We start from the raw sequence: 12,235 nt of genomic DNA, 5'->3' as shown, positions 1-12,235 counted from the left end.
CAAAAACCTTTTCCATTAAAATATGTCCCATCATCCGGGTCAAAATCCACCCACCAATCATATTGCATCTTCATAGATAAGATATTAACCATTGGTTCATATTTTATTCCCCTTTCTAAAATATCACTTTTTATTAATTCATAAAATATATAGGAGTACTACATAAAAACAAAAGTTACAAATTAAAATATTACCGCACTAGCTTCACAAACATAAGCATCGAATTTTCAATAATATCACGATGCTCATATACTCAAAACATACCAGTATAAATCTACATAAATCTGACATAAATCAGATTTCAATTTTTTCGATTAATGGAAACACACAAAAAAAAATCAAAAACACTAACGCCAGTCCCATTGAGGCCATATCATTGTACCACATGCATCCCAAAGTGTACATTTAGCTGGAGCAACGAAATCACACTGATTCCACACCTCTATATGTGAGTGTATGTGTATATATATTATGCAGCTCCCTTTCCAACAAAAACAGAAAGCAAATAAATAGAGAAGAATTCCCAATCTCAAGTTTGCAGCCCCAAATTAGGCCAAGAAAATCGCAGAGCCAATGGAGAACAACCCGCAGCAGAGCGCGACGCCGCCGTACCCGCCCGCCGTAGCTGCGCCGGGGTACCCATCGCAGCCGCCGTACCAGCACCTCTTGCAGCAGCAGCAGCAGCAATTGCAGATGTTCTGGAATTTCCAGCAGAACGAGATCCAGAATGTGAACGATTTTAAGAACCACCAGCTTCCCCTCGCGCGGATCAAGAAGATCATGAAGGCCGACGAGGACGTGCGCATGATCTCCGCGGAGGCGCCGATCCTCTTCGCCAAGGCGTGCGAGCTCTTCATCCTCGAGCTCACGATCCGCTCCTGGCTCCACGCCGAGGAGAACAAGCGCCGCACCCTCCAGAAGAACGACATCGCCGCTGCGATCACGCGCACCGACATCTTCGACTTCCTCGTCGACATTGTGCCCAGGGACGAGATTAAGGACGAGGCGGCCTCTCTGGGGGGTATTGTGGGCCCACCTGCGGGTCCTGGTGGGGTCCCCGTGGTGCCCTACTTCTACCCGCCCATGGGGCAGACGATGATTGGGCGCCCCGCCGTGGTGCCTGGTGTGGATCCGGGGGTTTACGTGCAGCCTCCGCCTTCCCAGGCCTGGCAGTCGGTGTGGCAGACGGGGGCTGAGGATGGCTCCTACGGGAGTGGTGGTGGTGCCAGCAGCGGTCAAGGGAACCTTGACGGTTGAGGGTAACTCAATTATGGTCTTTTTTCTTTTTCTTTTTTTCTATTTTGTGCTGCTTTTTGTTAATTCTTCGGTTTGTTACATAGATCTGGAGCTGCTCTTGGTTATTTTCAGAACAGATTTTTGTTTAGGTTATGTTTTTAGTTCTCAGGCCGCGACACTGAGCGCGGAGGACTTCGAGGTGGAAGAAACGCCCACCGAGCCGCCTTCTAGGAGCGGGAGGGGGAAGGCGCCGGCGTCGTCGGCTGCGACTGATACGGGTTCCGATGAGAGGCCGAAGCGGGTCAGGACTACTTACACTCTGCAAGAGTCCGAGCTGATAGCCGACTGCTGGGCGGACACGTCACAGGACGCCGCAACAACTACCAGACTGAGATCATATTCTGGGAGCGGGTTGCCGCGAAGTACAGGAGCCACAAGACTGCCTCAATGAAGGACCATGGCGAGCGAGGCGATCCGTCGGCATTGGGAGCGCCTCATGAGGGACTGCGGGCACTTCAACGGTATTTATTCTAACTTGATGACTCACATGACGAGTGGCCAGAACGAGCACATGGTCCGAGATGAGGCCATCCGGATGTATAGTAGCCAGTACTTGTCGACGAAGGGCTTCAAGTATTGGAACATCTACGATAAGCTGAAGGATCTCCCCAAATTCCGGACGGGAATGCACGACGCGCTGCACGGGAAATCGGTGCGCTCGCGACTTAAGCGTTTCGGAGAGCGAGGGGAGCGCGGCCCACATCGACTTGAGTGGGGATGGTCCGCACGAGCGCCCGGAGGGAGTGAAGAAGGCGAAGGGGAGGCGGAAGGGGAAGGGCGCAACGTCGGAAGTCGCGTCGGAATCCGTCATCGACTTAGAAAAAGCCACTTATTCGAGCAATGTCGCCAATCTGACCCAGATGTACACGCTGTACTTCACCGGCGGCGGGACCCCTGAAGAAAAGGCGGCCCTCTGGAAATGCATCCAACACCTGCAGAGTACGCTGGGGCTCGATCCCGACGCCCCTCCGGCCCCTCCGTCTTAGATTTTTTTTTTTTAAATCTTTGTTTATTTGCGTTTTTTATTTGTAGTTTTTTTTTCTCGTTGTATTATATTTTCCAATGATTAATACAACGATGAATTGTTCATTATTAGTCTATTTATTAAATACATTTGTAGGGAAAATTAAATAATATAAAAAATAATGATGTAAAAATGAAATGTTGAGTTAGGGAGAAATAAGGGAGAAATAAGGGAGAAACCAATGTAGCAGTTGGCTAAAAACTGGGTTTGTTACATAGATCTGGAGCTGCTCTTGGTTATTTTCAGAACAGATTTTTGTTTAGGTTATGTTTTTAGTTGATAATAATATTGTAATTCAATCTATTTTGAGTTGCTGGTGATATGTGTGAAGGTCAATATTGGCGTTTTATTTCCCTAAATAAACTTTTTATTTTTTTCCCTTCTTAATTGTTTTTAATTCTGATTTCATATGTGAATAATTTAATGTCCTCTTTGAGTACTACTGTGTTTTGGGTTGCATACAAGTGACATGGGAATACAGTCTATATTGGTTTCAGTTCTACTCACGTTCAAGGGAATTTGTAATGTCTTAAGTTTTTTTCTGGTATTATAATTTGTTCATACTTCATACTGCTTTGCTTAATTCGCCTTGTAAATTTCTAGGAGTTGACCGAAAACGGTATTTAGTTCAATGCATAAGATGATAGTCATCACTTGGAGATGAGACATGTTTGAAACTTTAGAAATGATCAATAGTAGTACTACTATTGTAGACGAAACATTTTGACATTTTAATTATTTAACATCCATATCTTGGTGAATTCTGTTCTCTCGCATCATCTCCATAAGTAGGTTGCTACAGTAAGCTTTGTTAATCGGTAGGTTTCCTTGAATAATCGCGACAGCAGTTAGTGTGTCCTTATGTATGTCGACATAGCTTATCATGGTCCCAGAATTGACAAAGTCTCAGAATTGTTATGCGGTTTGAGGTGATATGAAAGATTTGTGTCTGTTAAGGGCTTCTATTGTGATAATTTCAAGGTCACCCTGATGTGATTCTTTAGTTCTGAATCTTGTAGTGGGGTTTCTATTGCTGTATTGCACCTTTGCTGTATATGCAGCTACCCTGTAAAAAAAACTTTATCTTGTGGAGTTGGTACTATCCAAAAAATTTGAATTTCTAGTCACTGAAAATTCTCAGTGGCTCATAGATCATGAACTTCCTTACTTTGACCACCCGTTGTTTAGGTCAATTTAGTGGCAAGCAAGTTAGCCTAGGAAAGTAATACCTTTAAACTGGAAGCCATTAGTCAAAGATCATCTTGTTTAATAGTAATAAATTATTTCCTTGAACTTTGAAGCACATACTAAGCTCTTTAGAGGTGTTTCGTATGATGGAATGGAATGAAGGTGGGTGAAATGAGGATAGAATTGGATTGGCTATTTTCATGTTAGAGGAAGGAATGACTAAGACTTGTCTAGTAAGAATGGTTATTCCTAAGAAAGAGTCGTACTAAACAAATTAGTGGAAATGGAGGTAGGACTCACTATCCATTCCCTTCTCTATTCCATCATACCAAGCACCCGCTAAATGTCTGCATTTCCCCCATAATATCTTGTTCTAGCATTACTACTAGTAGCTTATGCAGGCGTACTATAGTTTCCTGAATCATAATTATCCATTTGATGTTGTTACACAATAATAATTTACATAATGCAATGCTGTTATTTAACAGGCTCAGGTCAACCTTCTCCCAATTGTTGTGTGTGTTTCTCATGTTTCTGGTATGTCTAGGCATCACGGAAGCAATTTCTTCATGCAAAACTCATTCTTTGGCTGTCTGTCAGCTCTTTCTGCATATGATTTAGGTCGTTTTCACCTATTAGAATCCAAGCTTTGATTCTGCATCTCATTTTCATTCGCCATCCATGCTATGTTTTAATTTTAAGAGTAGCAGTGTATACCAACTCATTTGTCTCAACCACCTTCCTCAACCTTTATTCTGTAATCCATTTGCATTACATAATAAATCAGCTTTTTGTATCTGGGCTAGATATGCCAATAGACAAACCCGGTTGAAATCAGCAAGCAGTATGTCTATTGGTGATTTTCCTGAACCATCTTTGGAATCAGACTCCTGGTTTTCCTTATTTGCATAACCTGCCATCACACTTGAGATCTTTTTACCACATTTTTTGTGTAATCCTCTAAATTCATCTGAAGAAACTGAGCTTGATGAATCATTATGTGGAGATAAAAAACAGTTGTCCCTGGGATAATGATTTGTTTCCCTAATAAAGGAAAATCGTTTTATCTGAAATTCCCTAATAATGATTCAAGGAACTTTATCAGGAACTGATACTTGCATGGAATGTTGCCAAGAAGGATACTGGAGATTTTGATAAAGTTCATACATCACACGAGCAGCGCTTGAGTCTGTGGGAGACTGCCCATGATGGCCTGATGTGGTTGTGGGGGGATTGGCCTTGCATAGAGTTAACATGAGTTATAAAACATGAAATTTATCGCCATCGTTTGCTTTTCCACTAATATTGTTTTCACTGACTGATTGTTATAGTAAATAATTGGCATCCTCATCACTAAGATGCTTGTACGATCATGTGTCTTTTGCAGCTTCACATGATTGTTATTGCTTGCTTTAAACTAGAATGTTTGCAGTGCCTACCTAATAATCTCGTATTCAACATACCGAAGTTATTTTCTTTACTTGTTTTTTCACATGAATCATGTGCAGACATTAATGACCGGCACTCTTGTTTGATGCAGTTGAAAGTAATGGTGAAGTGACAACGGAGAGTAGCGCGGTGGTCACTTGGTTGAAGCGGAGGAATTTAGGTTATCATCTATAAATGGGGCTTGCATTCTTGCATAAAAGAAGATGTGGTTGTAGGAATTGTATAAAACTTGATCTTGAGTAGGGACTGAGACCTACCAATGCAATCAAAAAACATGTGCAGAATGTTTCCAGTGCAATGATACACTGAACTCATAATTATTTTTTGGTCGAAATTCGCCACTTTGCTCTACCTGTCTTTTACCCATTTCATATCCTCTTTTTCCATTTCTCTTGCGTATCTTGTTTCATCTCAGATATGTTAGAACTGCAGCATCATACCCCTGTGTGTGTGTGTGTGACTGGCTTTAAATTTTTGTTGATAGTATAAGTTGTTTATTTTTGTTGAATAAATTTTTTAATGATCAATCTTCTTTCTAACTGAATAAAGTATTTTGATTAAGATTATTAGTCATACAATTAAAAAAACAAATGAACTCTATGAATTTTAGTACTGGTAATTATTTGGACGCGTTAATCAACTCTATGAAATTTTAAAATAAGCAGATTAGACTTACTCATAAAAAGCTTTGAATTGGAAGGAAATGCAAAACAAACATATTTTTATACTCCGTAGTTTATTTGGCGGCTAAACGAATTATGAAATATAAAGTGTGCTAACCACTTATTAATATATACGGAGTACATAATACATGCGTTAAGGATAATAGAAAATTTTAAATAAAATATTAAAAAAGTGGCCCATGCAGGTTTCGAACCTGCGACCTTCGCGTTATTAGCACGACGCTCTAACCAACTGAGCTAATAGGCCATCTGCTTATGGATTACTAAACTTGATGCATTTCATCATATATAGATTAAAAACAAACAATCCATGCATTGCTGCTCCCCTAAAATCTTACATACATGATAGTAGCATTTATTACACCCTACAGCCAAAGTACATTATACCATAATACTTGCTGACAACATATGTGTTTCAAGTCTCAACCTTTCCAACTCACCTAAATACAAAAACACTAACAACACAAAATAAGATCAAAGATGCTACGAAGCATATCCTTACCGAGCTCAATATTTAGTTCTTCCATCGCCTTCAGTGATCACATCTTTGAATGCGCCCCCACTGGGAATCATAGGCAGCACATGCTCTTGATGAGGGACAATCACATCCAACAAGTACGGGCCGGGGGTATCCAGCATCTTCTGCAACGCCGCCCTCAGATCTTCCTTCCTACTCACTCGGGCTGCTGGTATGTCGCAAGCCTCTGCGAACTTGAGCATGTTGGGGAATATCTGTGACTCATCTGCCGGGTTTCCTAGATATGTGTGAGCGCGGTTGGCCTTATAGAAACGGTCTTCCCATTGGACCACCATGCCCAAGTGCTGGTTATTCAACAGCATGATCTTGATAGGAAGGTTCTCCACTCTTATCGTGGCCAGCTCTTGAACATTCATCATGAAACTCCCGTCACCATCAATGTCCACCACCACAGCATCAGGTCTCGCGACAGCAGCTCCAATGGCTGCAGGGAGACCAAATCCCATGGCGCCAAGACCAGCCGAGGTCAGCCACTGCCTCGGCCTATTGTACTTGTAAAACTGTGCAGCCCACATCTGGTGCTGCCCCACGCCAGTGCTAATGATAGCGTTTCCCCCCGTCAACTCATCAAGCATCTGAATCGCATATTGAGGGGGAATTGCATCTCCAAATGTCTTGAAACTCAAGGGGTGTTTGATCCTTTGCTCCTTCAACTCATCTCTCCACGCTGCAAAGTCGAAACTAACACCACCACCCCTCACATTCTCCTCAAGTATCGAATTCAGCCCTTGAAGGGCCAACTTGATATCACCACAGATCGACACATGAGGCTGCTTATTCTTCCCAATCTCAGCCGAGTCAATATCAATGTGAACGATCTTAGCCCGACTAGCAAATGCCTCAAGCTTACCAGTCACACGGTCATCAAACCTAACCCCAAAAGCAAGCAACAAATCACTCTTGTCCACTGAATAATTTGCGTATACAGTCCCGTGCATTCCCAGCATTTGCAAGGCAAAATCCTCATCCGAACCAGGATAGGAACCGAGCCCCATCAACGTGCTTGCCACGGGGATTCCAGTAAGCTCGACGAATTTCCTCAATTCCTCACTCGAATTCAAACAACCCCCTCCTACATAAAGCACCGGCTTCTTCGAATCAGATACTAACCTAACAATCTGCTCCAACAACATCTTGCTAGGAGGCTTAGGCAATCTAGACAGATAACCAGTCAAGCGCATAGGCTGATTCCAATTCGGAATCACCATTTGCTGCTGAATATCTTTGGGAACATCGATGAGAACAGGGCCGGGCCTACCAGATCGGGCAATAAAGAAGGCTTCCTTGACAATTCTAGGAATATCATCAACATCCAAGACGAGATAATTATGCTTGGTAATTGACCTAGTTACCTCGACAATTGGGGTTTCCTGGAAGGCATCGGTGCCGATCATGCGGCGGGGGACTTGGCCGGTGATGGCGACCATGGGGACGCTGTCGAGGAGGGCGTCGGCGAGGCCGGAGACGAGATTGGTGGCGCCGGGGCCGGAGGTGGCAATGCAGACGCCGGGGAGGCCGGAGGCGCGGGCGTAGCCCTCGGCGGCGAAGACGCCGCCCTGCTCGTGGCGGGGGAGGACGTTGCGGATGATGTGGGAGCGGGTGAGGGCCTGGTGGATCTCCATGGAGGCGCCGCCGGGGTAGGCGAAGACGTCGGTGACGCCCTCGCGCTCGAGCGCCTCGACGAGGACGTCGCTGCCCTTGCGGGGCTGGTCGGGGGCGAATCGGGAGTCGTGGTCGGGGGTCTTGGGTTTGGGGGAAGATAGGACGCTTGAGATTAGGAGAGGGCGGCGGGAGCGGGAGGCAGCGGGGGTGGAGTGATGGGGGAATGGAAGAGTGGATCGTGAGATGAGCTTGGGGTTGGTGCGGAGAGGGGTGTTGTTGGTGATGGGTGGGGAGGCGGAGGCGGAAGCAGCGGCCGCCATTGACAGAGACGGCGGATTAGTGTTTATAGGGTTCGAGCTTGGAATTGTTGAGATGATTGCACTTGCAAAACTACGATGGAAATGAAGGCCAAGTTTTAATAAGAGTGTTAATTAGCTGAAATGACGTAAATGGCCTTTCTCTGATTTTTCTATACATCCTGCTCTTGCTTGTTACACAAGTGGTTTTCTGCATGTGTTATGATGATGATAGGAGTATATATTTGGGGTACTTCTTTAAATAAATTACATAGGTGTTTGAACAAAATTTAAACACAATGGCATACTCTCTCTTCGTTCCATGTTAATAGAGTCATATTCTTTTTTAGGAACGTTTCAATATAAAAAAGATAAAATTATTTATATGTTACTTTATTATGTCATCATTTCTCTTACTTTATTATTCACTTCACTTTACATATTACTCCCTCCGTCCTAAAAATATAGACAAACTTATAAAAGGCATTGATTTTAATTGCAATTGATAAATAAGGGAAAGATAAAAAAGATAGTGGAAATAGTGTTAGTGGATTGTGGTCTATGTTATTAGTCGTTTATAATTGGTTAAATATTTTCTACATTTAAACTAGGTTTAATTTTGAAGGATGACCCAAATAGATAAAACTAATCTACTTTTTAAAGACGGAGTAAGTATTTTTTAATTTTAATGCTAAAAACAAATATCTCTATTCACATTGAACATAGTACTTTTTCACATTTTCTATCCCATTGTGTCAAGATAAAGAAGATACTAGAAATCATAAATAAGTATATCTTTTATGCAAATTTTTAAGTACTTTATTGTGCCAGAATCGTGACATAGTATTCAACAGTGGCCAATCGAATAATAAAGAGTGTTTCATCGATGTTTATCAGGGAAGTGTGCTGATTTGAGAAATTTAGGGGGTGTTCGGTTTGTAAGATTGTATCCGAGATTAAATTTGTAGTGTGTTTGGTTCATGAGATTTAACCCCACAATTGAATCATAGATGGATAATTACGGAATAATTAGCTAGTCATAGCTAACCTCTATTACTAAAATAATCTCACAACTCAATCCTAAATTATATCTCGATATTATTTTATCTTGAAAACCGAACACTACCCTAAAAGATAATTACTCTTCAAACAATTTATGTCGTTTTACGTTTTGTTAACTCCACTAATTAAAAACACAACACGATAGCAGACTATTTGGGGTCATTCTTTTATGCGGGGTGGGACCCACCGGCAGCAAACTTTACAAGTAGTCTTTAGTTAATTTAAATGGGTTGACATTAGTTTTAAGACAGTGTAGTAAAATAGATTTTATTATATGTAATTTAATTAATAAAATGTGAGTAAAAGAATATGTGGTTCATTATTAAAAATAGTATTCTCTCCGTCCGTGAATAGGAGTCCCAGTTGGCCATTTTCATCCGTCCGTTATTAGGAGTCCCGGTTAGACATTTTATCTTGGGAGTATAAAAAATGACCCCACTTTTCCCTTAATTTAGAAGCTGCAATTAATTTTAATCCACTTTGATTGCAAATAATAATATAAATGGGTCTCACATTCCACTATCACACACTTAAATTATTACACTCAAACTTTTCTTAAAACCCGCACCCAACTCAACTGGGACTCCTATTCGCGGACGGAGTAATAGTAAAACATAAACATCTCAATGGACGGAGGAAGTATTACTGGAAATAAATGGGGTTCATGACTTCATTCTTTTCTGTGCGGAGTCAATTCAACTAGTTTGACTTTCGGGAATTGATACGAATGGAGGAAACATAATAGCCAAATTAAAATAATCATTATATAATGATATGAAGAATAAACATATTTTATTTATGGAACTAGTTTTAACCCACGTGCGATGCACGACGAAATATATTTTCATCATACGACTTTAAATTATTAATTAATTAATTAAAGTAAAAAATAATATAACTATATAAGATCAAAAATAGAAAAATATACTATAAATAACAATAACAATTCAATAAATATACTCCACTATTTAAAATGGAACCAAGACAAAGACAATTATTTGGACAACGAAGAAGAGAGTATCAAGTGTTGATACTTTTGAAAAGTATGTTTACAACAATAATTCATCTCTCTCTACTGAAAAATGTAAATCACAATATACACATGCGGTACTCTAACTATTGTAAGAAATATTGGGATAAAATTCTCGAGTCAAGAATGTTATGATTCTCCCCTCTCTAAGAATTGTAAGAAATATTGGGATAAAATTCTCGAACCATATATACACGCGGTACTCTAACTATTGCAATCAAAAGAAAGAAAACAACAATACATAAAATGGAAATTACAATGAAAATTATAAAATAAACTGAACTATAAGTCTAGTTGAAAAAACCTCTCTTTCAGCAAGACAAATTACATTACAGTTAGTGCTCTCGGATTGACGTATTATCCCCAAAGATGAAATCCTCCGACGTACATAACATCTCAAACCCGCTAGGCGCCGATGAACTTGTTGGGCTCCAAAAATTGAGTAATACAATGTTCCTAAAATGTACAATAAAATGTTGAGGACTTGAGAGAGAATGGAGAATACTTTTGTTGGTGTATAATTCATGCACAACTCTATGTCTTTTATAGGCACAAAATTAGTCCATGAGAGATCATGGAATTAAAACAACATAATTATAAAATTAAGACAATAGACGTTACAAAATCTAAATTCATTAGGAGCCTAAATAATTTCATGACATTTATTTTATATAAATATTTATTACAGTTATGACAGGTCCTAGAAGTGCAATGCGGTTTTATGTGTCACTCGATCTAACAGGTCCAGAGGATTCGACTAGACTTCAGAGGCTAGAAGATCGTGAAACTATCGGAAAGGGGTCGTTGGGTGCACTCTATTCCTTCAAAAAAACCTCAACCCACTATACTACAACTTAGCACAGGGAAGTAAAGGATCGATCCCACGAGGACGAAGGTGCTACGAAACCGCATTTGAGGATGTTTTGGGAAAGAAAAGGGGTTGGCTGCTGCCACGCAATTTTGTGGGTCGAGAACTTAAAACTACTTGGTCTGAGAGATAAGCAAAACTTTACTCTACCTATTGGGTCTAATAGATCGAAAGAACTTTACTCTACCTACTCGGGTCTAAGAACTGATAGCGTACGGAACATACATGACTTAGAGAAACCGAGATATTTTAAAGTTCTAAAACAACTGGAGTAAACTTAACTAGAAAGACTTTCCTAATTTGGACAGACAAACATAAAACAAAAAGCAAGACAAGTTTCTTTAAACTACCAGTGTCTGGAAAAGCATGCAGAAAAGTAAAAGAGACAAAGTGGATCGTATCGACAATCTGGAGGATATGCAGAAAAAGTAAAGTACATGCAGAAAAGTACTGACATTCTGGTCCTAACTACCAACAACTTCATCTTCTTCGGAAATCAAACGAGAATAGCAGAGAAAACAGAGTTTTAAACACCATGAAAACAGAGCAAACTTTAGATCTAGACTTAAAACGAGAAATTGAAGCCTAAACTAACAAATCTATGCTACTGGACCTAAAGGATGCAGAAACAGAAAGTAAATAGCCATAATCATGCACAACGTAAACATCAAGCACCAAATATGCGAAACTTCAACTCTAAAACACCAAGATTCAACAAATCCAAACATCTCCATATGCAAATCCCCAACCTCCAACAACAAACCAACAGATCTCAGCTCCATACATCCAACAACAAACAAGAACGAAAGCTAAAAGCAAGAGATGAACATAAACTCAGAGATAACCAATCATAAACAAACATAAACTTCCATAATAACTAGAAACAAGTCTGAATCCAGTAGATCAAAGTCAGAAACTAGAGTTGCGAACTTAAAAGCCACAAAGTACTAAACAAAAGCAAATAGAATTGTTTCTTCGCCTTCACAAGGCGGTGTTACACAGCAAAATAACGATGACGATGAGAACCACGGTGGCCAAAATCCTCCATGTCCAAGTGCGCAGCAACACGAAATGAAAATTTGAAGTATGGAACTAGAACTAGAGCTAGGAGAGCGTAGAAGTGAAAGCTGTTCACGGTGCTGTCTTGTTCTTCAAGGTTGAGCTCCTTATATATGCGAGGCTCTGATCCCTAGGATATC

The 12,235-nt window shown here is 40.7% G+C and overlaps 2 protein-coding genes and 1 non-coding gene across 5 annotated transcripts; 1 reads left to right on the top strand and 2 right to left on the bottom strand.

The window, feature by feature from the left end:
- The first annotated feature begins 383 nt into the window (after positions 1-383).
- LOC125189122 (nuclear transcription factor Y subunit C-1-like) lies at positions 384-5,308 on the top strand. 3 transcript variants are annotated; one of them, XM_048086342.1, is made up of 2 exons: positions 384-1,273; positions 5,049-5,308. In XM_048086342.1, exon 1 carries the CDS (start codon positions 574-576, stop codon positions 1,255-1,257), a length of 684 nt encoding a protein of 227 aa, XP_047942299.1. In that variant the 5' UTR covers positions 384-573; the 3' UTR covers positions 1,258-1,273; positions 5,049-5,308. The 3 variants fall into 3 exon arrangements, with proteins under 3 accessions (XP_047942299.1, XP_047942300.1, XP_047942298.1); XM_048086343.1 differs by lacking the exon at positions 5,049-5,308 and adding an exon at positions 4,614-5,042 and having other exon boundaries at positions 385-1,259; XM_048086341.1 differs by having other exon boundaries at positions 404-1,259.
- Positions 5,309-5,813: 505 nt separating this feature from the next.
- On the bottom strand, positions 5,814-5,887 carry TRNAI-AAU. Its single transcript has one exon. It is a non-coding gene; the product is annotated as a tRNA-Ile (tRNA).
- An 11-nt stretch (positions 5,888-5,898) lies between these two features.
- Positions 5,899-8,162, bottom strand: LOC125188672 (acetolactate synthase 1, chloroplastic-like). The gene has a single exon (XM_048085667.1). The coding sequence runs from the start codon at positions 8,098-8,100 to the stop codon at positions 6,148-6,150; it is 1,953 nt and encodes a 650-aa protein (XP_047941624.1). The 5' UTR covers positions 8,101-8,162; the 3' UTR covers positions 5,899-6,147.
- Between the last annotated feature and the right edge of the window lie 4,073 nt (positions 8,163-12,235).

Source organism: Salvia hispanica, chromosome 5 (genome assembly GCF_023119035.1).
Source record: "Salvia hispanica cultivar TCC Black 2014 chromosome 5, UniMelb_Shisp_WGS_1.0, whole genome shotgun sequence".
NCBI lineage: Eukaryota > Viridiplantae > Streptophyta > Magnoliopsida > Lamiales > Lamiaceae > Salvia > Salvia hispanica.
This window is presented reverse-complemented; position numbering and strand designations above follow the sequence as displayed.

Coding starts and splice junctions, on each gene's coding strand:
- LOC125189122 (XM_048086342.1), top strand. CDS start 574: ATGGAGAACAACCCGCAGCAGAGCGCGACGCCGCCGTACCCGCCCGCC.
- LOC125188672 (XM_048085667.1), bottom strand. CDS start 8,100: ATGGCGGCCGCTGCTTCCGCCTCCGCCTCCCCACCCATCACCAACAAC.